General features: G+C 42.8%; 2 protein-coding genes across 9 annotated transcripts in view; both read left to right on the top strand.

Moving 5' to 3' along the window:
* The window catches only part of crocc2 (ciliary rootlet coiled-coil, rootletin family member 2), a 47,356-nt gene extending 24,092 nt beyond the window's left edge, over positions 1-23,264 (top strand). For 4 of the 7 annotated variants that reach the window (XM_085150293.1, XM_085150292.1, XM_085150291.1 and 1 more), the window contains exons 17-36: positions 229-459; positions 4,405-4,598; positions 5,049-5,176; positions 6,321-6,490; positions 6,567-6,746; positions 7,350-7,484; positions 7,576-7,719; positions 9,723-9,961; positions 10,048-10,207; positions 10,299-10,466; positions 12,105-12,489; positions 12,573-12,703; positions 12,800-12,920; positions 13,025-13,179; positions 13,266-13,706; positions 14,977-15,126; positions 15,214-15,405; positions 17,161-17,292; positions 21,607-21,786; positions 21,863-21,976. In XM_085150293.1, the coding sequence (XP_085006419.1) occupies positions 229-459; positions 4,405-4,598; positions 5,049-5,176; positions 6,321-6,490; positions 6,567-6,746; positions 7,350-7,484; positions 7,576-7,719; positions 9,723-9,961; positions 10,048-10,207; positions 10,299-10,466; positions 12,105-12,489; positions 12,573-12,703; positions 12,800-12,920; positions 13,025-13,179; positions 13,266-13,706; positions 14,977-15,126; positions 15,214-15,405; positions 17,161-17,292; positions 21,607-21,786; positions 21,863-21,946 (3,720 nt within the window). In that variant the 3' untranslated portion in view covers positions 21,947-21,976. Of the gene's footprint in view, positions 1-228; positions 460-4,404; positions 4,599-5,048; positions 5,177-6,320; positions 6,491-6,566; positions 6,747-7,349; positions 7,485-7,575; positions 7,720-9,722; positions 9,962-10,047; positions 10,208-10,298; positions 10,467-12,104; positions 12,490-12,572; positions 12,704-12,799; positions 12,921-13,024; positions 13,180-13,265; positions 13,707-14,976; positions 15,127-15,213; positions 15,406-17,160; positions 17,293-21,606; positions 21,787-21,862; positions 21,977-23,152 lie in introns of those variants that run through there. The other 3 variants (XM_085150289.1, XM_085150294.1, XM_085150290.1) reach the window with 3 other exon arrangements.
* A 147-nt stretch (positions 23,265-23,411) lies between these two features.
* sned1 (sushi, nidogen and EGF-like domains 1) overlaps positions 23,412-27,002 on the top strand; it is a 33,787-nt gene continuing 30,196 nt past the window's right edge. For both annotated transcript variants that reach the window (XM_085150296.1, XM_085150295.1), the window contains exon 1: positions 23,412-23,630. In XM_085150296.1, the coding sequence (XP_085006422.1) occupies positions 23,412-23,630 (219 nt within the window). The remainder of the gene's footprint in view (positions 23,631-27,002) is intronic.

Below are 27,002 nucleotides of genomic sequence, written 5' to 3'. Positions count from 1 at the left end.
AGGGTTGATTTTGATCAAGAGCATATTATTTGATATTATTGACTTGGAAAATTTCTCTTGGTCTCACAAAGTCATGTAGCTCTACTCTATACCTGCAGTTTTTGTATCCTGGTGATCGCTGAAATTAAAGTTAATTTAGAAAATAACTAAGTGCCCAGAGGTGTAACTAAGCAGAGTTGCTACTAGAAGGAAAGGAAGTAAAATGAAATATCCTGGCTTCCCTTCCAGACAGAAGGAAAGAAGACGGAGCTCTGTGAACGTAGACGGGAAGCCGAGGCGGAGCGGGCAGCAGCCAGAGAGGATGCAGCGCGGGCACAAAAGGAGATGATGGATCTGCTCACTGAGAACCAAGCCCTGGAGAGCTCCCACAGCCACTTGCAGGATCTCTGCCAGAAGCTAGAAGCAGAGCTGAGTCTCCTGCAGAAGGAGAAAGCTCAGGCCCTGGAGAAGCGCTCGCAGGTCAGGCCACTCACGCTCCTCCCTGCTCCTGACGCCTTGGAGAATTGGCTGGTGTTATTAACAGCTTTCAGCAGGTTCACGGAGCTTGTTGTCACATTAAAATGCATAGGAGGTCCTGGATGCATCTGCTGTGTTTTTTCCTCTCACATTTGATATGCAGAGCTCCACCGTGTGTTTTATATGCAACTTGGGACATAACAAGCAGAGGACCTTGGTGAACAAATGTGAACTGGAAAAGATAAATAGACAGACATATAATATCCAGCAGGAGTTTTGGTGAAAGCAGCAATAAATTAACACCTAAAGTATTTCCATTCTTCCTCAGCAGATCCAGATCCCCCTGTTCCGTCCTCTAAAGAATGAAAAGAATCCTCTCCTGCTGTATTATCTGTTCCGAATGTGAAACTGGGATATCCATGTTGATCTGAGCAAAAATATAACAAACCTAAACAATCTGACAAATTCCATCCAAACATTTTTAGATAGCTTATCTGTAAAAATAAATCAAACTTGGATGAAGCAAACCCTGCAGCGGCGTGCATCGCACTGAGCTCATGTTTCATCCCCATATTGGGGGCCTACACGCATCCATAACATTGGTGTAATTCATCCACTTGAATATTTACCTAAGGAGAGGCTGAAAGACATTGTGTGCTAATATTTAGTTAGTGTGAGTTCATTTTTTTGTTTGGTCCAAAATCAAATTATAGTGATTGTTGCTTTTCAAACATTCTGCCGCAGTGAAATATTAGAAGTAGCAGGGGTTGGTTAAATATAGTGTGCTAGTGTGTCAGTAACTGGTACAGTATATTAGGGTCATTCTGAGTACTTACTGATAAGACTAATTACACCTTAAACACTGGTCAGCAGCCATTAATAGTTTCAATACACTGCACCAACTTATTGTCTCTGTTGTAGAGGAACACAAACAGCCATTGATGCAATGCATGTTTGACCGGTTTTCTAATAATTCACTGGTGGAAACTTCAAAAGTGTCTTTTAAGTTAAATTTCAAGACTTGGATCAGCATGTGGGATAGGTGGCTACTCAGAACAAGTTACAGCATTGGAAAGACTTCATATGGAATCACCCGACTAGTGTCGTGTGAAAAAGCAAATTTAGTACAGCCAGTTAATAACTAGCTTGTAGAACCACCTTTATATAAGCAATAAGTTGATTGGGGTTTTTTTGTATGATATTTTCAGTCTTCCGCATGGTTGTGGATGAATTTTGGCCCGCTCTTCTTTACAGGTGTTTAAATATGCGCAGCTCTCTTATGGTCTTGAAGCCTGGACTTTGAGTTTGTCATTGCAAAACCGTAATTCCTTTATTTTTTTTCTCCCACTCTGTTGTACATTTGCTGCTGTTCTTGGGGTCATTGTCCTGTTGCATGAGCCAGTTTGGGCCAAGCTTTAGCTTTCATACAGATGGCCTCACATTTTACTCTAAAAAACCTTGGCATGCAGAGAAGTTCGTGGTTGACTCTTTGACTGCAAGGTGCATCACATCATCAGCCCTCCGTCATTGTGTTGACAGTTGATATGAGATTTTTGTGAGATTTTTGTTTTTCAAAAGTGGCGGTATCTTATGGTCAAACATCTCCCCTTTGGTTGTGTCTGTCAAAAGATGCAAGTTTGTGAACAAATTGTGGTGTCACACTGGTTGTAGAGAAGAAGCTTCTTCTTGCCAACCCTTCCAAATAAGCCATACTTGTTCTTTTTTTGCCCCCCTTGTACTTCAATGAGTCTTTACACACTAACTAAGGCTGTAGAGAGATGAGACAGTCTGACATTGGGGTGAATTCACACTTCTGGGAAGGCTTTGGTTGTGTGTTAACACACACTGTAATGCTCCAGATCAGACAAAATTTGTACTTGTAGAAAAGCTGTTGACACTTAATAGTGATCTACTAATTAAGTGCATCTTTTTAACATATGGCTGCTACCTACCCTTTTAATTCCTACAGAAGCTGTGAGAGTGGAATCCTGTGAAAACTTCTTTCTCCATATGTATATATTGTATGTATTATATTTTGTATAAAAAAAAATATTTTTTTAAGGTTGGAATAAGAAAAAGAAAGAAAAAATGGGCGTGTGTTACTCAGGTGGCTGCTAACAGCGGTAATGGAGCTCAGGGAGAATCTTTGAAATGGGAGAGAATCAGTTAATGAAGTCCAGAGCTGTGAGGTTACCTGAGATTGCTTAATGATTCTCAGCTTAGAAATCTTACTTTGTCCGGGGAGAAGGGTGAGCCAAGGGAGGGGTAGCTGGTAGGCAGGCTGGCAAATCCTTTTGCCTTTCTGACTTTCCAAAGAAAGTCAGAAAACATGAATGCAGCTGAAGAACAAATCCGACTGTGGTCTTTTGACTCCACTATAGGCAGCAGGGAGGTTTCAAAAGCAGTAAAGCAAGAACTCCAGGAGGTAAACTGGGAAGCAGATCAAACGCAAGAGTTACTTTACGAAACTTGCAGAAATCTCAGTTACACGAGGTTGGCCGATTTACCACCAAAGTGGAGGCGACGATCTGGTGGAGACACTGCCACAGCCGGTCCTTAAGTACCTAGTACTGATGAAGGTAATGAGTTGCATGTGTGCAGAAACAAACCCGAGAAACGACAGCTCTGCCCAGCTCTTCACCTGAGAGCAAGACAGAGAGAGAGAGAGAAAGCCTGACCCGGAAACTGACAGCATAGACTCATATGAACTGAAAGCTCTTGTGCTTATTATAGAAGCAAATCAATATGCTTTTAAATTAAAATAAAAAACAAACAATCCCTCAAAGTGATTCAGTCCATTCTTCAACTTCTTTACTTTGCAAACTTAAAACAAAGGATGTGTGAGACATTTATTATTTATTTTTGGAAACATTTTGTTAGTTCCATTATTTCACGGTTGAATCATGTTTCAGTGCAGTTACTATACTGTTACGGGGCGCTGTGTCTCCTAATGAATGTTTATGGAGGCAGGAAGTCTGTCTAAATTTAAAATCATTAGAGCCAAATTTTTTAGTGGTTTAGTATTTATTTCTGCTAGAATTTTCATGTTCCACAGGGTTCACCCACCTAAAAGGTTCATTGTCCTCCCCAAAAGACACATTACTGTAGTTTCCAGGTCTGAAAACTGAAACCAAAGAAATTATTTAAATTCGCAATCTTTGTAATGGCCTCCAGGGGGCCACGGCTCTAGTTCCAAAAAGACTCCATATATAGATGTCTGTGTGAAAATAGCCGTCAGCTCCTCTACTAGCTCAGGAGGTAGAGCAGGTCACCTACTGATTGGAAGGTTAGTGGTTTGATCCCTGGCTCCTCCAGTCTGCATGCCAAGAGTGTGAATGTGTAAGAATTTAGTTAGGAAGCACTCAGTTTAGAGAAAATGGGTGAATGTGGCATGCTGTATAGAATACTTTCAGTAAACTGGGATAGTGAAAAGTCAGTTTTGTCATGTTACTTTTGCACTATTATGCACATGTTGTTATTACATGGCTTGATTAAGGTACACATTAGGCTGACATCTGGGGCCAGAGCTGAAACTGTTCTGGGCAATGACAGGGCCACGAGTGTGTCTGCAACTGGTCTTGTGCTGGCCCTTGTGTGGGCCACCTCTGGCAAACCAGATCTGGGCCACCAAAGGGCCGTCATTCTTTGCGGTATGTGGGCCATGTGTTAGTACATTGTGTGGGCCAGATACAATCCATACCAATGTTGCTATGTGGGCCCTTATATCCATGGTTTTGTTTATTTCATTCCTTCAGTTGCCACACGCAGGTCGTGGCCATAGGTGAGGGTATCCATCTGTCTCCCACTTGTCACGAACAAGACTCTGGCTGAAAATAATCAAAAATGTATTTGTCATAAGTCTGTTGTGAATTGCAAATGCAATATTTTAATGTTTATAACGATGTTGTGTAAAGAAACGTTTTTTTTTCTGCCTGTGCTCGTCTCCAGGTCAAAAGGCAGTTGCAATCTGTGACAGAGGAGCTGTGTGCGTGCAAGAAGGAGCTTGAGACACAGACCGCAGCCATAAAGAGAGCTACCCATGACAGGGAGGAGTTGGCCAAGGACAAGGCAGCTCTGGATGTCAAGCTAAATTCCGCTGACCGAAAGGCCTGTGGTTTCACGCAGGAGCTGGTTGCATTGAGGTCTGTGTGTGTGTTTGTGCGTATTTGTTTGTGTGGTTGGACCTCTGAAATGTTTGGGACCAATTTGATATTTAAAACCAGCTTCACCAGTTTGTTTTTTAGCATTTGCATTCAGCATAAATTGGAGTTAGGCTTGTATCAGTAATGTTTAGTTTGAGAGTGTAAGGAATGAATGTAAGTGAGCACAGTGTCCTCAAAAGCATGTGTGTATTTCTGTGTGTTTGTTTAAATAAAACCAACTGCCGTCGGGTATTTACGGTCATTTGGACTTTTTTAAACAAATTTTACTTTCTAAAGCGTAGCAAGTCTCGTGTAACAAGAGTCTTTAAGTAACATGGTTTTATTTGGAAACTACGCTTGTGATGGATTATTGGGTTTTATGACCTTCTACACCTAGAAGGTTCAAAGGTCTTTTTTCAGCACTCAAACCGTTTTACCACTGTGTTGCAGAGCAGAGAAGGAGTCCCTGGAGACGGCCCTGTTTGAGAGCCAGGAGCTTGCCTCGTCTCTAGAGGCCGAGCGCTCCAGGTTGGAGGGGGAGAGGTGTGGCTTGCTTTCAGCTAACGAGGCCTTGACGCGTGAGTAGCCCTCTCCCTCAGAGACCCCACTGTTCTCTTTGCCAAGCCCCCCGGCCGTGAAGCCTTTCCAGCAACCCACAAGAGATCCATATTTCAGCTGTGAGCTCTGCAACAGCTGGACTGCAGCATCACTGGAGCTGCTTTCTCAGCTGACCAGGGTCTCACCACTCTGCACAAACATACGCATGAATCAGATTAGCAGGGGTTAAAGTGAACTGAAACAATCCAGAACAGCCCTGCGGCAGCTTTAGTTGATCGGTGGTTATATCTGATAGGCAGTTTAATACATATTATTATAAATTAAGTTAATTTTCTCTGTGCCGCAGTCTGGCTTTGCTTACAGTTGATGCCATGGAGACACTTGCTCAACAAATCAGAAAATAATATTATCCCATGGTCACGCCTGCATACTTCACACACATCCTTTTAGACTCCCCTGCAGATGTGGTATTTTTCTTTTCTTGCTATAAAACTAGTACCACAGGACGGGAGTGAGTATAATTTTTTTTTCTTTTAAGTGGCAGGTAAACCTAAATGAAACTATTCAAACTTCATCATAAACAAAAAACCTGCTGTAGCTGAAAAATGTTATGTTTGGGAACTCTCAGAGATAGGAAGGTTATTTTGAAGAGTAAACATGCCTCAACAAGAGATATTTGACAAACACATTTAAAGCTTGCATGTAATGTCACCATGTGTAAAAGGTCTTAAATTGAACGATAATGAGTTTCTGTTTCTTAAAGGTTTTATTTAAGTTTCTGTGAGTTTAACAGCTGCAGTTCAAACTGGTTAGTTTGACTTACCGTGGTAAAGCATGGCGCTTGTGGTGTTCATGGTCAGTGTTTGGTTAGGTATTGGGTAACAGTTAAGTTTGAATTTAAGCTGAAGAAGATGTTTAGTATCATTTGCCAAGTTCCACTTTTATACCAGCTTTATGTAACATCCACTTACGTTGCATTTCGTATTGTATTCGTTTGTCCTTTCTGTCCACTGCATCTCAAGATCTTTGGGTCTACAAATGAGTGCCATTAAGCTAGCATGTTTTTTGATGAGAACTCTGAATAAAATATTGTTGCTTCTGTAACATCAGTGGTTTTTAAAGTTGGTCTGCAAGTGAGGTACATGGATGTATTTACCTGTGCAGGTGAAGCTGCTCAGATGCGAGCAGATGCTGAACGGCAATGTGCACAAGCAAAAGAAGAAAGAAGTAAGTTGGAGGAAAAGCTGGCTCAAGTTGAGAGGAACACCCTGCTGACTTTGACCAGCAAACAGCAAATTCACAGAGAGCAGCTCGAAGCAGAACGTCAGCAGAAGGTGCACTTAGAGTTTGCTGGTCTCACTGTCTATTAATCTGTTAATTGTACTGAAGTGTCTGTTTGCTGGTCCTTAGGAGCAGCAGCGTGCAGAGCTGATGCTTCAGCGGGAGCAGGCCGAGGAGCAGCTGCGCAGACAGTGTGAGGAGCTGCGTGCGCACAGCCAGAAGGAGCTGCAGCAGGTGCGAGAGGAGCTGGCCAGGCTGAAGCAGGAGTTCGGCCAAAGTCTCCTGCAGGCTGAGAATGAAAAGCAGCAGGTACATGAGGTGGTCTTTGCAGGTTTCTTATGGTTCTTATGATTGTCAGTGGTGTTTAAAACGTTTGTGTATTTGAAGGTAGGCCAGGGGACGACATCGCAATTCTGAGCATGCAGAAGCTCTGCAGATGAAATATAAAAGGACTGGAAGATAATACAATTCCTAAAGAAAGCAGAAGAAGCATGAGTTACAACAGAAAAATGAAAAAAACCTGACAGAGACAAGCATTTTAAAAATGTACTCAAACAGGGTTGCACACAGGTATAACCAGTGAGAGGAGGAAAAACACAATCAGGTGAAGGCAATCAAGGAAACATGAAGAAAGGACCTTAAAGTAAAGGAGAATAGCACAGAAAAACAATAGTTAAAGTAAACCAGGAAGTGGAAATGAGGAAGACAAAGGTTCAAATTCATTGATAAGACAGAGGGAGACAAAGACAGGGAAAGAGTGCAGACACTAGGAAAATATAAACATTACTGACAGTAAATGACAAGTACGAACTGTGGAACCGATTTCTTTTTGTCCAAGAACCAGTGGCCAAGTCAGCTTCTTTTCCTGAGCTACATATGAATGATTCTGACCTCGCAGTGTGTTTTGGTCAGGCTTTGTCTCAGATGGAGGCAGAGAAGGCTGTCCTTACAGAGAAGCTAGCATCCCTGCGAGAGGACCTGGCCACAGTGGAAATGGATATGGAACGCCTGCAGAGGGAATCACTTCGCAAACAGGAGCAGGACAAGGTAAAAATATGACAGGAGCATACTGGCTCTGTTCACGTTTCCTTGCTGTGTTGTAACTCGGCTGACCGGTTTGTGTTTTCATATGCTGCAGAACCAAATGGCTGTCCTGCAGTCTGAGCTGCGAGAACTGCAGCTGCATTTTGAAGAGTCTTTGAACTCGCATGAGAGTGACAAAAAGAGTCTCACTGAGCAGGTCAGAGAGTTGAACCAGCAGAGAGAGCATGCGCAACAGGAGGTGGGAACTTTTAAAAAAAAGTTGATGTAAGATTTTAACTTCAGATCAGACCAATCTGTATTCACTGTAATACATAATCATTGTGAATTAAATACCAGCCATAGGTACCAACCATAGGACCCTGAAAAATTACTTGTTTTCTGTGATTATACTTTCACCACATAATATCTAGGAAGGTACCGTGTCTCTTGTTTTTTTGTTTTTTTAAATATATGGTGTATCAGTTGGTTCTCACTAAATTGGCACAGGTTTGTACGGTAGTGTCACAGAAATGGTTCGGAAACTTTTAGTTTGTTTGGCTTGGCATTGGATGGGAGACCTTTCATCTGCTTCTGCTGTGAGGGAGAGTTTGCACCAATTTGTACCAGTACAAGCGAGAGCCATTTACCATAAGCCTATGTTGACATTGGCCGGTGTCACAGAGCTTTGCTAACATCAGGGTGCCATCAGGTGCAGCGTGCACTGGGCCAAATCCTGCAAGGAAAGGTGGTGCGGTGTCCTCTCTTAAGACTTGTACTCTCTTTCTCAGCTTTCAGTTTCTGTGTCCTTTTCCTGTCAAGTCCACAGGGGAAAAGTTTGGTTCTTTTGACCTTAATATAAACATTAAAGTGCAATTAGAGACTATAATTTTGGCTCAGTGACATACCTCTCGGAGCCAAATGAGGGAACGGTAAATCTCATCTCTCAGGGTTGCTTAAGGTCAGGAATCCAAGCACAGGGTCGCTGGGCGTTTTAGTGAAATAACAAGCTCACACTCACCTCATTAAGATGTAACTGCAGAGTTGTAAAGGCCCCACCATGCCATGATTTAAAAGCTTGGCCTTCCTGGAAAAGGAGATTGTTTATCTGTGTGGGGCTTATTGGTTTCATTTAAAAAAGAAGCAAAATCTAGCGTCACCCTGTCTTCGTGCTGTCTCCTTAGTCATGTCAAAGTATAGTGAATGGGGATGAGTGGAGCCAGAGCAGAAGAGTTTTGAGGTTTGGCCGGCCCTCCCTACCATATATCAAGTTAGGCTTCAGCAGCGTTGTCATATTTGGCCACCCCTGCTCGCTTCCTTGTTTGATTATTTTCACAAATCCCATCTCAGGATTCTCATGTCAGAAAGCAGGAGTGAGGACATGTGACAAAGAATCGAAGAGCATGAAAGAAGAAGAACGATAAGGGGAAAGAGGTGGAACGAGAAAGAGGAGGATACGGTCTCTGGTATCATGATATCAAATCAAAGTTTAAGTTAACCCCTTATGTAAATAAGCCGGCGGTGGAGTGTTTATTTTCTCCGTCGCAGCAGCGAGAGGCTGGCTCCGCTGGGACTCCGGGTCCCCCTCTCCCATCCGCATAACACAACACTGCTGCCCTCATATTCTCTGCCTCCTCCACTGCCCTCCACCCCAAAAAATCAGATAAAATAAAGTAGAGTTGGGCTGGATCAGCACTGGCTTGTTTTTTCTCACTTTAGAGTTTACAAGGATGAACCATCTTGTGTGGCCTCTAAACATAACACTCTTCCTCCTCCTTGTCCTCCCTCTTCTCCCTCCTTCTCCCCTACCACTTCACCAGGGGGGCTGCTGTTTATCATGTTGCTCTCTTCGCACCGTGAGCTGCAAAGAGGAGACAGGGAGAGACAGCACCTGGCTAAAGGCCCAACTGGCTTTTATGCGTGCCCCACTGAGCTCGGGCCTCCCTTCTTCTTTCACTACAACACACAAAATGTTGCCATAAAACAGAATATAGGTCAGAGAGTATTTTGAGATAGTGCAGATAATGCTTAAAATAGGAGATGTTGAGGAATAACTTTCAAACAGTGAGGCTATGATGCATTATCCGATCCTAAGTCGGCATGTAGGAGGATTTTGTTACCAAATAAATTCTGGGCTGGAGCGAGAAGAACTCAAGAAGCTCAGTGTTTCTAAACTATTTATTTCATTTTCTTGCTCTTGTTTGTGGCCCTCTAATTTTCTTTATTGATACATCATGCCTTTAATTCTGTAACTTTCCCATGAAGTTGGAGGGCCTCCGTCAACAGCTGCAGGAGGGAGAGGATGGACGTTTTAAAGGGCAAAGGGAGTTGATTGAGGCTCACAGAGAGCTTCAGGGCTGTGCACAGGAGCGAGACAAGTTACGCAAAGATGCTGTGGACCTGAGAAGGCTCTTGGATAATGAGACCCGAGAGAAAGAAGCCATCCAAGCCTCAAACCAGGAGCTGAGAGCTCTCGTCAAGCGAGCCGAGAGTGATAACAGCAGGTATGGCTGCCACGCAAGCCACTTTGCTGTAATCGTTCACCAACAGTGGATGTTTATTGTGTAAATATTAACCACGTCTTGACTAGTTTGAGACGAGCTGTGGAGGAGAATGAGCAGAAAGTGGCCGTCTTAGAGGAGCAGAGGAGCTCAATGCAACAAGAGGCAACGGCTCTTCGGAGCGGCATGAGAGAGCTGGAGAAGTCTCGTCTGCAAGCGCGCAGAGAGCTGCAGGAACTGCGCAGACAGGTGAAGAATGACTGAGGTCACTGGTTTCCATCTGATTTATTTGAAATGAAGAATTATATCGGAGTAATTTGTGCTGTGCTGACATGAACAGGTAAAGGTCCTCGAAGGAGAGAACATCCGGCAGAAACAGGAACTGCGAGAGCTGCAGGCCAGGGTATGTGAGGAGGAGCAGAAGGAGGAGGAGGCACGTCGTGAGGCTTTCACCCTCAAGCAGAGAGTGCTGGAGTGTGAGGCTGGCAGGGAAGCGGTGCTAAACGAGGTAGAAGGCCTCCGGGAGTTAGTATGTTAACAACACGCTAGAGCAAACATTCAACCTTGGCTAACATACCTCACATGTCACACTCACACAGAGACAGTCAGCATGAACCATAACACACTACTGCGCAGTGGGTTTTGAAAAATCCAAATGTTGCTCAACATTTTAGCAAATTATTGAATTATAAATTCATTATTCAAGCTCTTCAGTCCCATAAATTCACATTGAGGGTCCCTAAATTCCCATGACCCCTTCCAGCAGTAAGTGAATATCGGGTGGATGTGTGTATTCTGCATGCCAGAATAAATTGATGATCCTTATGATATATTAGAATGCTGATTAATGATGATGTTTCCCTTTTCAAACTACATATAAACCAGACTGTAAGCTCAGTAAACCACTTTAGGTAATGGCCAATATATTCTCCAGTTTGATCTGAAACAGGCCGTACCAAGAACGTTTTTAACATAAAACATCTCCACATTATCTAAAACCAATCTGAAAACAAATGATCAAAAATAAACTCATGAAAATAGAAGAATAAGTTACACGTAACAGCAAGTCTGCAAAAAGTGCAAAACCTGTACGTTCAGAATATTTTGGAGCTATACAGCAGTAACTTAATTTCTTTATAAGCGAAACATGCAGCACATTGCTACAGTGGTTAGGGCTATCGCGTCACAGCAAGAGGGTTGTGGGTTTGAATCCACTGGCCAATATAGAAGAACAGTTCTATATTTCTTATTCCCAATGCTAAATACCTCTCAGCATTAACTATGTCCCACCAAAACACACTTTGTCCCACATGTAGCTTGTTGGGATCTGATCACTTAAAGTGGTCTGCATCTTTGAAACTCTTCCTTTAAACCCAAATGGGAAATAAACAGAAAGAATTGACAGGATTGTGGGTTTCATGTTATGATTTACTTGTGAGGCTGATGCCCTTTTGTGTTTTTCTAGAAACAAGAAACAAGTGCTAAGGGACACCCTCATCTTCATTTGAGAAAAGCCTGATGTATAAAACTTAAACATTTGCTATTGGAGGAACGTTTGTTTTTATTTCTCTGACATGTAGTGGGTTATAAAGAAGGGTCAGGGTTCCACAGTATATTAATCAATTGTTGTTACTCCTTATTTTCTCATTTCTGAGGCTCTATCAGTGAAGTCGACAAGCTTGTCATCAGGAAACAGATGAACTTCTTAAAGCCATGTTGTTTTTATTTACACAGCTACATTTAGGCCACTAAAAATCCTTTGGAGCATGAGTGGAAGTACAGTTATCAATAATAATGTTTTAAACGACAGTTTTTCTGTGTTGTAGATCAATTTATGTTCAACATCACATTATTAATGCTGCAGTTAAACAGTTAAAGATTCAAATACATGTAAAGATGTAAAAAAAAAACAGATAATCTGATCATCATTTAGAAGATTAGATCTTTAACTTTTTGGTTAAGGAGCATTTAATAACCTGTTAATTTATTAGGTCGAGCTGTGTCCTCAAATTATAATAGATTACAAATTCTGTTATTGGTTTATCACATTTATCACATGAACACTGCTAAGCATTTTCTACTTTATATAATTAACAAATGTTGGACCATATTTAGTTTTGCTGATTTTTTCTTGGTGTTTGCACAGGTCGCAGGTTTACAGCATCGTGTGATGGAGCTGGAGTCCGCGGAGCATCAGAACCGAGAGCTGCTGCAGGAAAAAGAAACTTTTCAGCGGCAGAGTGACCAGAGGCACAGAGAAACCACCGCCCAGCTGGAGGCAGCACTGGAAGATGCCAGGGCGCAAATCAAAGAACTCTCCATGCAGGTTGGTGTTGCTAAAAACAAGGCCCAGAGCGTGGAGGAGCAGCTGGAAGTGAGCGATGCCAAATGCAGGGACCTGGAGCTCAAGCTGGCGGGGCTGTATGCAGCTCTGCGCCGCACTGTTGGCATCAACCACATGAGGCTTTCAGACAAACCAGGGTCACGAAGACGGTTTCCTTCCCCTTGGAGAAGCCACTTCTATTCAAAAGGTATAGTTGGGTTTTACAATAGGGCATCATGGTGCCATGTTTCTCTCTGAAAAGTTGAATCGATGAGTGTGGTGTCTGGTCAGGAGGAGAGAGTGTGGCCAATGGATCTCTGATCTCCGTGTCCTATGGTGAAGACAAAGAGCTAGACTTGGAATCAGTCAATACAGCCCTGCGGGAATTCCAGCAAGAACTCACAGATGCTCAAAGAGACAGGGTATATTTAAAAATCTTAATAACTGATTATAAGATTCAAACTCTGATATTATAGTCATGTATTTTTTCACTTAAATAATGGCTTTGCTTTCCTCAGGATGAAGCCAAGGCTCAGGTAGTCAGTCTAACTCAGCATGTGACTGAACTCAAAGACAGTCAGGATAAATCATCCTCCCAACTACTACAACTACAAAAGTCTCTGAAGCAATTAGAGGAGGGTAAAAACCCATTGAACTCTTCACTCATATACAAACTAGCAGTAGTTTTTTGCCTAAGCAAGCAATATGTTTTACATATATAACAGATACATATATTCTTTCAGGAAAACGAGACGTGGAAGAACGATTGAACCAGGCACACACTTCGCTTTCCCTGCAGGAAGAAGCAGCACATCGCACAGAGAGAGAGAAGAGAAGCCTAGAAGAGGAGCTCAGGGCTAGTCTGCAAGCCGCTCAGGCTGAATCCAGAGCACTTCAGGTACGTAAAAAGCAAAATATTGTTGAGAGAAATGTTGACAGCATCTTCTTTGAGGCTGAGGAAATCCTGTTCTTCTCCCTCTACAGGACAAGTTGGAGGTTGTTCAACAGTTAGAAACTTGTTCAAATTCAGAACAGCGGAAACTGAAGGAGTCTCTGGAGACAGCAGAAAACAGGGTGAGAAGTCTGGAGCTTTCTCAACGTGCTCTCGAAGGCGAGCTGCAGAGGGCCCAGCTGAGAGTGGCAGAGCTGGATGCTGAGGCAGGCGCATTACAGGAGAGGCTGACGGACATGAGGAGAAAACTGGGTGAGAGTGAAGACCGGTGCGCAGCGCTGAGGTTTAGTGAGGAGAGACTGGCGACGTCATTGGCTCAAGCTGAACAGCACGAGAGTCAGCTGAGAGAGCAGATTCACAAACTGTCAAACACCCTCAGTGACAGCAGGAGCAACACGGGAGCCCTGCAGGAGCAGATAACGCAGCTGCAGAGGGCTCTGACTGCCAGCGAGCAGGACCGAAGGCTGCTGCAGGTACAGTCTCTCACCTGAACCCTCCATCCAGCAGGAGAACAACTTCCATGTTTTAGCTGGCCTTATCAGCTCTGGCATATTTTTTATTTACTCTGCTGTGGTTTCATTCAAACTTGTCAAAATCTGAGCAGTAAATTAGGCGCTTCATCTATCCCACCGAGCATTTTATCCGTTGATTAGAGGTCTAAAAGATTCTAAATGGTCCGTAGCAATAAAGACTGAAATTGGGTTAAATGTGAAATTAAAAAGTGAAATTAAGTTGATCTTTCGATTCAATTGGACTTTTGTGACACTGATATTTAATTTTCGCAATGTCCAACTGCGCTAAAATAAATGAATTGTTGATAATGTATAAATACTCTGCATTCACTCATTTGGCTAAAAATCTTCCGTCTGCGTACCCAATAAAGGAAAGAGTAAAAGTGTCATGACTTCAACCAAACGGGATTTCAACAGCCATTTGTCGGAGTAAATGTCCTAATATTTGCTAATATTTGCTAACATGGTGCCACAAGTGAAAGAAGCACCTGGAAACCAAATGTCCCTTCTGAGAGAAACTTCAAAAGAGAGCTGGCTCTGAACCAGAGGCAACAAGACTGTTGGTTGGACTCTGATTGTGCCTGATACGGAGATGAAGGCAAGATGTAAGCTAGTGGAGTATTCTTGCAAAAACATTTTACAAACGGGCTTTCACAAAAACCAAACAGAAACTGATGGATATGACACATGATCTAGAGGCTAATTTGCACAGAAATGAATACATCTGTGCCTTGAATTGTTTGGCTTGTCTTTGGTGTAACTTGGGCACAAAAGGTTTTCAAAAACACTGATTTAGATTTGGAAGGTGCAAATGAATATGTTTAGTAAGGCGACCAAAGTGTATTAAGAGGGGTTATTTGAGTTACTTTTGCACTCTTATTAGCAGTTTGGCCATTTTGCTCTGACCTTTGACATCAACAAGTCATTTTCTCCAAGAGAACTGCCGCTCACTGGATATTTTCTCTTTTACAGACTATTTTCTGTAAATCTTGGTGGTGGTTTTGTGGGAAAATCCCAGTAGCTCATTAGTTTCTGAAATACTTAGACCACCTGTCAAACACCAACAACATTCAGACTATCTTAAATCATCATTCTTTTACACTTTGGTGCTCAGTTTGAACTTCAGCAGGTCATCTTGACCATGTCTAAATGCTTTACTGGACAGGGTCCTTCCATGAAGAAAAAGGTGATCCATTGCATTGTGTTTTTGTCGATGTGCGTGTGTCCATAGGAACGTCTGGATAAAACACGAGACGGCCTTTCAGAAAGTAAGAGGCTGAACCACACGCTCGCAGAGCAGAACCAGAACCTTCAAAGAGTCCAAGAAAACTTAAACTTTAACATTTCTGAGCTAGAGAAACATAACAGAACACTAAAGGAGGTGAGTCACACTGGTAGAAGTGTAAGTAAATACAGGTACAAAGGTCAAGACACTGTTTTGATGTGTCGTTGATTAACTGTGTCCCAGAGCCTGAAGCAACAGCAGGAGGCTGAGCTTCAAACCTCCCAGCAGCTGCACAGAGAGAAGAAAGAACTCCAAGAAAAGGTCGCCAATCTCCAGAGCTTCTTGCAAAAGCTCCAGAGTGAGAGAGCTGAGATCGAGAAGGTGGTGACACGCTTTGGTAAAGACAAATCTGCACTTAGAAAGGCGCTGGAGAAGGTGAGCTGATTGGCCTGCTGCACAGTGCTTTCAAACACTGATTACACTTATCAGCTTTCTCTCCAAAATTCAGAAAGCTCGGCGAGATTCTGTGTGGCTGTTGTGTCGGTGTGTAAAAATAAAACCTGTAACAAGCAAATTAGCTTAGCACAAAGACTGTAAAGGTTTTAATTAGCATTAAAAACTAATACATTTTGGTAAGTGCTATACAAATAAACTTTATTATTTAAACAAGGGATCACCAAGAATGCAAAACAGGAGAAACAGCCATAATCTTTAGTTGCTGTACTTCTTATTAAACCCTGAAGGGCCAAAGCTTTACTTTAGGAGCTAACATGGCTGAGTAAAGTTTTTTTTTTTTTTTAAAGATTGTGTTTCTCATATCAGTGTAGTTTCCTTTATTTATGAGAGATGTTCTAAAATACTCTAATGTCATTATTTATGGAATCTAAGTAATTTTATCCAAATCCATCATATTTCCACCTGATCTTTATGCCATACTGTTCCACTGTAGAAGGGATGTATTGCCTGAAACTACACCCGCCTCTGAAAGCAACCAACTGTTTATCCAAACAGAGACCAGTACCAGGGAGATAGTATTTGGGTATCTGGGCAACAAACAGTTTTCCAAATAAGCAGCAAGTTTGTCCGAGCTCTGGTTGCTCTGGTTGTCAAACGAACAAAAAAATGTGGACTTTTTAATATCTCTTAATGTTTCTGTAGTTCTGTTAGCCGTGATGCACGGAAACTTTATGAATGCACAAATATATTTTACACAAAATCCCCATTATCCTCATCACACCAGTGGACCGGTTCCTGTGAAAACTATGAAAAGTTGTAAGAAAAGTAAATGGACAGATTTATAATGTTTACAATTAAAAATATCACAACAGCACGTGTAAATATATGTGTGGGGTTACTGGAATGTTAAAGTCAGTCGATCAAGACACGGTATACACGAGATTTCAGTCAGGTGTTAGAATACACTGATTGTTAAAAATGTTTTACTTGTGTGAAGAAGATAAACTTCTTCATGTGACACACAAAACCTAACATTATAAAGCTGCCAGCCTTAACAAACACAGGGGAAAACACTGATGCTGTAGTTATAAATAAGCATGAAAGAGGATTATTCATTATTTGGGGCTTTTATGTCATAAATCCACATAAAAGTAAAAAAAAATAAGAACAGCAGTGACAAATACTGAGAATGAATCCCAGTTACTAAAAAGCAAAAAGCTGAAACAAGGCATTAAAGCCACGATCTTAACTTTTTTTTTTAAACCCGGGCCCTAAAGTATTACTCTGCTTTTGGTCAGTGGACCTAAAAGATATTTTTGCTGAATATGAGGTAAAATATCTGTAATATACGAAGAAGCCAAACCACAATTGGCTTTAAATGTAATTAAAGACTGCAAATTCTACAACTGCTGGAAGCCTTTGTATGACAGCAGCCAGGTCTGAAGTAATCCACGTTTAGTGTTGGTCAGAAGGCTCCTGGACCAAGTGAAGACATATAAGACACATAAAAATACTGAACACTGCCTTTATTATTCTGTAGTTTAGTGTTATTATTTCCTGAGCTTTCTGTTTTCTGTAGAAAGTCATCCCAAACTGAGGGAAATACGGAGGTGGACTGTGGGAACCGAGAGGCTCTGTGCTCGGCTTCTGCTACACCGATTACAGGAAGGCACACGGGTGCAGAACAATCATGGTAAAGTCGTTCACGTTATGTCACCCTCGTGCTGTTGTCAGGTGGAGATGGAGAGGTTGAGGAAGGAGGAGGAGGCAGCGTCTGTCGCCAGAGCACGAGAGGAGCTGGAGCAGAGGGTGCGCAGCCTGGAGCAGCAGCTGGCTGGAAAACAGAATGAGATGCAGACTCTGCAGGTGAGAAGCTCCAGGATTACAGCAGAGGACGAGCAGGGACTGCACTGGCAGCACAAACTGTTTTATAGGATCTATACGTAACCCTCAAACAATCCAGCTGTTCCAGCAACTGAAATTGTGGTTATATTTTCATCATTTTTAATGGCTATGTTGTTTCTCATAGAATTCTGTTTCCTTCATCTATCACAGACAATCTAAAGTTTTCTAGTGTTCGTAATGATGACGTTAAAAACTCAAAATAAACGGAAACAATCATTTCAGCTGTCATCGCTTCAAGATACTGAATTTAATTGACACTGAGTCATTTCTGAGCACTCCATCGCTGCTAGAGACAGTATGAAAGATTGATTGGTTAGTGTAGTCAACTCAATGCGATGAGCAAGGGTTGGATCTGACTTTGAAACCACACACCACACACACCCGGGATAATCTTTCTTTCTGGCTCTAATAACAACTATAATTTACAAAATGGACTTCATGTTTTACTTAGTATGACCTGAACGTAGAGTCCATAAACTCATCAGAACATTTTTATTGTAAAAGCATTGAAGGACAAGCAGCACCAGCAAACAGTTTCACAGCAAATATCATAAAGACATTTAGTAGATTGAAAAGGAAAATTACAGCGTCGTCGCATAATCATGACAGTGACATGACACTTTTGGATCAATCCAAGGAGACCTATTCTTAAGAAGAAGGGCACAGATTAATTTTTGTTTTATTTCTTACATTAATAAAGGGTAGACAAACATTTAAATGTTATGAATCAACACCAGGGAATGTGGTGGATTCAAGCAAATTATGCCCAAAGACCAGAGCTTGTTCCAGAAAGCAGGTTTAACAAAGCTGAGTTTAAAATATCCCCTGAGCATGTTCACCGTGATTTAAGCACATGCGTAGATAATGCAACATACAGAGTATAATTCACCAAAATAACATTATAGATAAGGTCAGGAGTCAGATTCTGTTTGACTCATATTTTTATCTTCAGTTACATTTTGTCGCTGTCAGGCTCGAGCTAAATAGTTGGATTTCAAAGTCAAATGCAAAATCTGGTAGTATTCTGTTTTTTATCATTAAACAAAAAGTAATTTTAAGTGCTTAAATAATGACTCACCTGACTAACCTAATTAAAACGACTCTAAGACGATGTTTCTGAGATAAATACCATCCATTTTCCACTGGTGGGTCAGTCTTGTTATGACCTACGATGTACATACTCATGTACATGTACATATACAGTGGGGCAAAAAAGTATTTAGTCAGCCACCGATTGTGCAAGTTCCCCCACTTAAAATGATGACAGAGGTCAGTAATTTGCACCAGAGGTACACTTCAACTGTGAGAGACAGAATGTGAAAAAAAAATCCATGAATTCACATGGTAGGATTTGTAAAGAATTTATTCGTAAATCAGGGTGGAAAATAAGTATTTGGTCAATAACAAAAATACAACTCAATACTTTGTAACATAACCTTTGTTGGCAATAACAGAGGTCAAACGTTTACTATAGGTCTTTACCAGGTTTGCACACACAGTAGCTGGTATTTTGGCCCATTCCTCCATGCAGCTCTTCTCAAGAGCAGTGATGTTTTGGGGCTGTCGCCGAGCAACACGGACTTTCAACTCCCGCCACAGATTTTCTATGGGGTTGAGGTCTGGAGACTGGCTAGGCCACTCCAGGACTTTCAAATGCTTCTTACGGAGCCACTCCTTTGTTGCCCGGGCGGTGTGTTTTGGATCATTGTCATGTTGGAAGACCCAGCCTCGTTTCATCTTCAAAGTTCTCACTGATGGAAGGAGGTTTTTTGTTTTTTTTTTTTTTGTTTTTTTTTCGCCTGTCCCATTTGGTTCTTTAGCCGTCAGAATTGTTGTCTGAAGACCAACAAGGATACCCAATGGATTTATTTTGCCAAATGGATCATCATGGCATTGCTGTATTGGTCCATTTGATCGACCTTTGTTTTTATTATTTATTTTATTTTATTTTCAGTTGTTACAAACGGGACAGACATGAGTGAGGGATAGGAAAGGGAGAAAGAAAGAGGAAGGAAAAGAAAAACAGAAGGGGAGAGGGACAGTGAGAAAGGGGGGAAAAAAATATCTCCGGGATCACCTGTTGAGAGAAAAAGAATAGAAAACAAGCAAAAAAACAAAACAAAACAAAGCAACATACTATACACAACACCATCGCATTAATCTAGCTAAGTGTAAACAGCAGTAAATACTAAATATTGAATGTTGTTGTGCAGCACGCAGGACAGACAGCGCACAATGTGCTTTGAAGTAGCAGCCAAGAAAGGTGTGATTTAAGTCTACAAACAGTGAACACCTGTGTGGATCGGCGCGCTTGTATTCAAATGGTTTCCCCATGTAATGGTCTGCAAGAGGATGTAGAGAGCCATAGCCCTGTCCCCCAGGGCATGAAGCAGGCATGGAGGAGGTCCAGGCCCCAGACATCCAGAGGTCCCAGAGTGCAAGAGCCCAAGGAGGACCACCGGAGGGGCATCCGTGCCACCTTCATGGGAAGGGCTGAGGATACCCAGGCGAGGGGTCACCCAGTAGCCACCGGGCAGAAACTAGAGGGGGCTGCACCGGCGTGCCCGCCGGCTCCGCCGGCAGCCAGCTGTGCCAGAGTGAACCGAGCCGCAGGCACAGAGGCCGGAGGCCCGAGGGCCCTCCGCGCCCCGGAAGAGGCCTGACTGAGCAGCAGGCGCCAGGCCCCGCCAAGTAGCCACCGGGAGTGAGCTGGCGCATGACCTGAGCGCCCAGCCCCGGACATCAAGAACCAACAATGCACCGACCCCTGAGGGCATCAGTCACCGGCAGAGAGTGTGGTGAGGGGAGATGGAAGGAGGTTTTGGCTCAAAATCTCACGATACTTGGCCCCATTCATTCTGTCCTTAACACGGATCAGTCGTCCTGTCCCCTTGGCAGAAAAACAGCCCCATAGCATGATGTTTCCACCCCCATGCTTCACAGTAGGTATGGTGTTCTTGGGATGCAACTCAGTATTCTTCTTCCTCCAAACACGACGAGTTGAGTTTATACCAAAAAGTTCTACTTTGGTTTCATCTGACCACATGACATTCTCCCAATCCTGTGCTGTATCATCCATGTGCTCTCTGGCAAACTTCAGACGGGCCTGGACATGCACTGGCTTCAGCAGCGGAACACGTCTGGCACTGCGGGATTTGATTCCCTGCCGTTGTAGTGTGTTACTGATGGTGACCTTTGTTACTTTGGTCCCAGCTCTCTGCAGGTCATTCACCAGGTCCCCCCGTGTGGTTCTGGGATCTTTGCTCACCGTTCTCATGATCATTTTGACCCCACGGGATGAGATCTTGCGTGGAGCCCCAGATCGAGGGAGATTATCAGTGGTCTTGTATGTCTTCCATTTTCTGATGATTGCTCCCACAGTTGATTTTTTCACACCAAGCTGCTTGCCTATTGTAGATTCACTATTCCCAGTCTGGTGCAGGTCTACAATTCTTTTCCTGGTGTCCTTCGAAAGCTCTTTGGTCTTGGCCATGGCGGAGTTTGGAGTCTGACTGGTTGAGGCTGTGGACAGGTGTCTTTTATACAGATGATGAGGTCAAACAGGTGCCATTCATACAGGTAACGAGTGGGGGACAGAAAAGCTTCTTACAGAAGACGTTACAGGTCTGTGAGAGCCAGGGATTTTCCTTGTTTGAGGTGACCAAATACTTATTTTCCACCCTGATTTACGAATAAATTCTTTACAAATCCTACCATGTGAATTCATGGATTTTTTTTTCACATTCTGTCTCTCACAGTTGAAGTGTACCTCTGGTGCAAATTACTGACCTCTGTCATCATTTTAAGTGAGGGAACTTGCACAATCGGTGGCTGACTAAATACTTTTTTGCCCCACTGTATATAGAGTTGACTGGGCTAACTCAGTTAAGCCTTTCTGGACCCAAAGAAGAAGACTTTCCCATCTCAAAGTTCAGGAGTTTAACTCTAAGTTTGTGGTTTCTGGAACAGGATCCAGATGTTGTACAGCTGTGGCATTCAGGTGTGGGAGAGAGAGAGAGAGAGAGAGAGAGAGACGGTGTATTCTATAAAGAAGCCAAAATGTCAGTGGATCTGACAGCAGCCTATAAAGACACAACAAAAGAAATGTGTAAATCAGAAAATGCAGAAGTTAAAGACAGCTGCCTTCCAAATAATGTGTTTGTAAAAATTTGTGATCAGAGAATCCCACCAGGAGACACTAAAAGTACACAAAAACCCGAATTTGACCTTTTCTCTCTGTGTTTTCAGTCATAATGTTATCTGAATTGTTCTCAGGCCCACATCTCCCAGTCAGAGCATGCTCACGCACACCGCCTCCTGGAGGTGACAGCACGCCACCACCAGGAGTTGGATATGGAGACGGAGCGTCTGAGAGACAATCAGCTTCAGGCAGAGCAGGCTTTGGAGAGCAGGGAGAAGGCACATCGACAGAGGGTCAGAGGCCTCGAAGAACAGGTATTTTAAATCTACCTGTGAATCTGTGGGATTACAGATATTGGTTTTTTCTTTATTTTATCTGGGTTTTTTGCAGTTGCTGGCGCTCAAAGAACAGCTCGATCAGGAGACGAGAAGACGACAGGCCTATTTCAGTCAGATGCTTCAGCCCGGCGTGTAGTGAGAGTGAGAGCGTGTTCCTCTGCCTCTGTTGGCTGCTTCCCAACAGCGTTACGTTTCAACCTACATCTCCATACAGAGAAACCCACTCTTGCATTCGCTCCCACCTCGCACATGTGCACACAGGATTACATTAATCCAAAGGAAAACTCAACAACAACAAACAAAGAGCGTTTTGTTTATAAGTGAACTGGATGTGCCAAATTGTTTTAAGGATTTCCTCTGACTCACCGCAGTTGGCGTTTCTAAGTCTGCTCATGCTGTGTCAGTTTTCTTGGTTCATACTTTCTTCTTTTTCCTAGATTTTTTTTTTATTTTTGCAAACTCATTTGTCATATTAATCATGTGAATCCCAGAAAGAATATATATGAGTGCAGATCCAAATATTTAGAATAGTCATTTGCAGATTTTAAATGATTTTTTCTTAGGATGTCAAAAAGACTAAATAAATGAATGTTATCATGTGTGGTGTTTGACTTAATCAGTACTAATGGTGCAGAAGTTTTGATTATTTTCAATAAACTAAAGCGCAGTTTTAAAGTTTCACAATAGTGTTGGCTCTTTCACGACGTGTGAGTTTTGCACTCTTACAGCATTTGTGAATTTAGTGTTTCTTGTTTTTCTGTGTGAGAGAATGACTTTCTGTTGCTGTTGCCATAGATTTCTGTCAAAGATAGGTGCACACTCCTCATGATCCTTTAAAAGTTCACTGCCACTTATCCTGTAATCATCCACAGCCCTGAACCATTGCAGTAGCATGTTTTCATTCTGACTTTGAGTATCTTAAACACCAGTAACCCGTTTTCATTTTCTTCCATTTAAATTCACACTTATTTCCCCAACAGTTCACACACATGTCTTCTCACTGTGTCACATAGCAGGAGTTTCACTGAAAGGGGAAAATCCTGTCAGAGTTTCTTTAAAGCAGCCCTTTGATTACCATAGATCCGCCCAGTGCTTATCCAGTTACCGGCCTCGTTCTAGCTATTGGCTAGAAGGAGCTAATTATGCAAGGTAGTGAATCCCTGTGGGGGAGGTGGGGCCAAAGCTGAAAGAACTCCTTTGGCAAGCAGAATAGAGCTTTTATTGAGGATATTTCTAAGCTGACTATCAGGGACCAAATCACTGGATTGTTTTTTAAAAAAAAAAATCTCAGCTGAATCAGGTTGCTCCCCCTCTTTCATTCCTTTCCTTCGTTTCATTTCAGTGAGACAGAGTGTAGCTCATGCAGTGCCCAGCAGAAAGCAGAATGCAAGGAATCTCCAGTATTCCCCTGTCTCACACAAGAAGCCCAGTTCACCACTGAAGGACAAGTGAGGAGAACCGGAGAGCAGTCAGAGGAGGATTCAGAGGGAGAACGTGCGGTCTTGTCTTGTTCTGCTCTGCTCTTGTTGCCTCAGGTGTACGCGCTCCTCCCTCTCCTGCGCTGTGCCTGCTGTCAGCTCCATCCCTGGGTGGCTGAGGCCATGGTGCTGGTGCTGGAAGCTCTGCTGCCCTGCTTCTGTACCCTCTTCTTCCTGACCCTGCTGCCTGGCGTGGAACCCGCTGTGCCCCTGGAGGACTTCTACCCCTTTGGCCGGGACAAGGGGGACTCCCAGACCATTGCTCAGGATGACGGCGGCTCCGGGCTCCTGGAGATCTCTGTTGCATTCCCCTTCTTTGGAGACAGGCACACAGGACTCTATGTGAGTACAGAGGAGTGTGTTTCTGCTGATGTGTTTTGAAGTCACTGGTTATGAGTGTGCATGCACTTGGTAGTTGGCAATTGGATCTTAAATGTTGTGGATTGTATAAGAGCCTCAGGGAGCTGAGATGTGGCACACAGCCAAATACTACATTGCGGTACCCTCAGAGAATTTGTATACGTTCACGTAGAATATCGCGTTTTCCCCTCACGGGTGTAATCATACTCCTCTGTGACTTTCTCTTTACATCTGCCCTTTTCTGCACTCTGAGGTCTCTCGAGTGCACAGAGGCAGAGCAAGAGATAAACTATTAGCAGCACAGTTGTAACTCCTGTTATAATAAATCTGCAAAGAGCTGTTAAAGGAAGTGACAGTTTGTGTTCTTACTGTCGCCGCAGCATCTGTGAGTGGTTCTCTTTTCAGAAGGAGCGAGAGAGCGGAGGGAAAATATGCACAGCAGAGAGAGAGAGAGAAACAGCACTCATGGGAGGAAGCCCAATGGTTTGACAAGGATTTTCGCACAGCACAGTGAAACAGCCTTTGATCTGCCTTTGTCATGTATTGGGTTCGGTTCCAGCGCATGGAAAGGCAGAACTCCCTTAAATCAACACCACCTGTTGTGGTGAGGCATCTGCATTTGCGCTTCATATCTCCCCTTCCTCCCTCTTCAAACACTGGGCGAGGGAGGCTGAGGAACCATGGCAACAATGGGCAAGGTCAGAGGTTGTTTTTCTAATCTGAGCGTTTACGCCATGAGCGGTGAGGTCAGCCTCCTCATGTGGAAAAATGTAAAACTCTCCTGCATCTAAACGCAGCGTAAAGACAGAGACGCGATGTTTACGAGCACAACTGCTGGCACTTCTCCTTTAACAATACTGATACTCTGCAGTCAAATTAGACAAGATAAGACATGTTGCTGTTTGCTTGGCTTGTTGATCTTAGACTGAATTATCATCTGATAGAGAGATAACAATCTAAATCTGAAAAATGTGCTGTGTTGGTAGCGATGTGATACCCCGTGACTCTTGCTTTGCGTCTCATTCTGAGGTCAGAGAAAGCAAAAGCAAATTATAGAAACCACTTGAAATTACAGTCACGCTTGTTTTAAAACCTCACCTGAATCCATTTAACATGCGCTGTAAAGCAGGCGGCCCACAGGGCAATATCTGCCACCAGAGAGCTGCTTTGAACAGGTAATATTTCAGTGAGTACTAAAGGGGTAAATTTGTATGAATAATTTCTCCCAGGAGTTTGTTCCAAGCCTCTGGGCTACATGGAAGCTGCAGAATCAGACTGGTTTTAGATGGTTTGTGGGCGCTGTCACGCTTCATTATCATAACTGATTCTGCTGAGCAGTAAACATGCCTCGGAGCGTATTTCTGAACCAGGACGTCTTGTTTGCAGGAGTTTCCGTAGATTTAAGGATCATCACAGCCATACAGCACTTGTTTACAGATACTTTTAATGTCACCTAAGATACCGACTTGGTCCCACTCCAGTCCCATTTCTGCCTCGTAACCAGGCTGTCCCTCTGTTACGGTCTGTGTCAGGGAGTTTTCTCATGTTTCTCTCCTCCTCCGGGTCCTCCCTCTCCTCCTCCCTTCCTCCCACGCCTCAGATAACATGGCAGGGGTCTTCCCCCTGGAACTGTCCAGCTGCTTTATCTGAGAAATGACCAATCACTTTAACAGAATGCAGATGTATCTGCAAAGAATCTTAGAGGGCTTCTAAACAATGCGTTTCGTGGATTAACTACTCTTACGGATGACCAGCGTAAACACAGCGAAGGAGCACATCCAAGGTCAGAGAGGAAAGAACACAAGTTTAAAAGCAGATGTGAGAATAGACGGGCACGATCAAAGGGAGTTACTGCAGAGAGAAACTCTCATGGATAGTGGAAAAAGTCCCAGGTCTTTCAGTGGATTAAATAGACTGTCACTGGAAATAAATGCACGTAAACAACATTTCAGTACATTTAAAGGTTTCCACCGAGAACGTTCCACAGCATATCTGCATTTTTACAGATTACACATCTGCTAGTGCTGATCTGGTCTTCTGAAGAGCACCAACACTTTGTGCAGTTTCATTCACTCGTTTCACTCACCACCGTGTATGGCCCAAAGATGTGTGCGTAGAGTTTTATTCTTTGTACTCTGCATGGGTGCATTTTACATGCATGTGTAGGATGAGAGATGTGTGTTATATTAGACGCAGTTCATCCTCCAATGGAAACGATTTTTCTGCACATACTTAAAAGTGTTCAAGTGAATGATGCTCTTTTAAAGAATCGGGCTTTTGGGAATACACTTCTTCTGATGCCACTTTGAAGCAATTTAGGGGAAATTTCTCTAAAACTAACACTTACAATGGGAGTACTTCAGCTACAGCAAAGCTGGAGTATTTATTTGTTCACAGGTAATGCATGACCCAAAAATAAATGAAATGCCCCACTGTTCACCAGTGTGTGTAGGAATGTCCCAACAATGTTAATCAATCTCAGCTCATGAGGAAAAACTTTTGTTAGTTTTGTTGATGGAAGAAGTCAAGCATCTCGTATTTGCTTAGTTATGGCCACAGTGATTCTTTCTGAGATTCGGGACTTTTATTCGTGATGACTGAGCAATGCCTGCGTGCTCTTGCACATGCACTACACAAAGGTCAAGTGTGTGGTGGTGATTGCCCGATGAATGCCTGGCCTGGGTGTTCCCAGCACTCAGGATAAAACAATACAGTTCTGTATGTAAGAACGAAATGTAGGCTTTTTCTTTGGCAGTACATACAAAGCAACAGATTCGACTCCAACTCGTACACGTGTCAAGTGCCCACCAAAAATACTGACTCTTAATATTTTTTTGTGTGGAGACAAACACGTTGCATTAAAGCAATGTAAAAAAAAAAAAAATCTACTACACGCACAAAAAAACGGGTGAGGTCCAAACACCAAGAAACATAGAGCACAATCAGTCTCATGGTGGCCCTCACGAAAAACGTCATGACAGGGAGCAATCATAAAAAATATAGATTTATTTAATCATCATGAAAAAGTCATCAAAATACAAAAAGTAATGTGTTAAAATGTTACAGTACACTAAAGAATCCTATACATGTATATATTGATCACATTCATTTTTTTAACTGTCTACAAAAGCATTATAAATACAAACCACATCATGAATAAAATTGTCAAACCTAAAAATCTTGTAACGGTGAGAGATTATTGATTGTTTGGATTGCACTGATGACGACTCATTGCGAAACACGTTTACTTTGCCCACAGGCAAGATGAATGTGACGAGCGACACAGGGCTCTGACCCGCGCACTCATTGGCTAACAATGTTTTAATCTGTTTCTGGATTATCGTCCTTTCTGAC

This window comes from Neolamprologus multifasciatus, chromosome 23 (assembly GCF_963576455.1).
Source record: "Neolamprologus multifasciatus chromosome 23, fNeoMul1.2, whole genome shotgun sequence".
Taxonomy (NCBI): domain Eukaryota; kingdom Metazoa; phylum Chordata; class Actinopteri; order Cichliformes; family Cichlidae; genus Neolamprologus; species Neolamprologus multifasciatus.
Note: the sequence above shows the minus strand (reverse complement) of the source record. Positions and strands in the feature narration are given on the sequence as shown.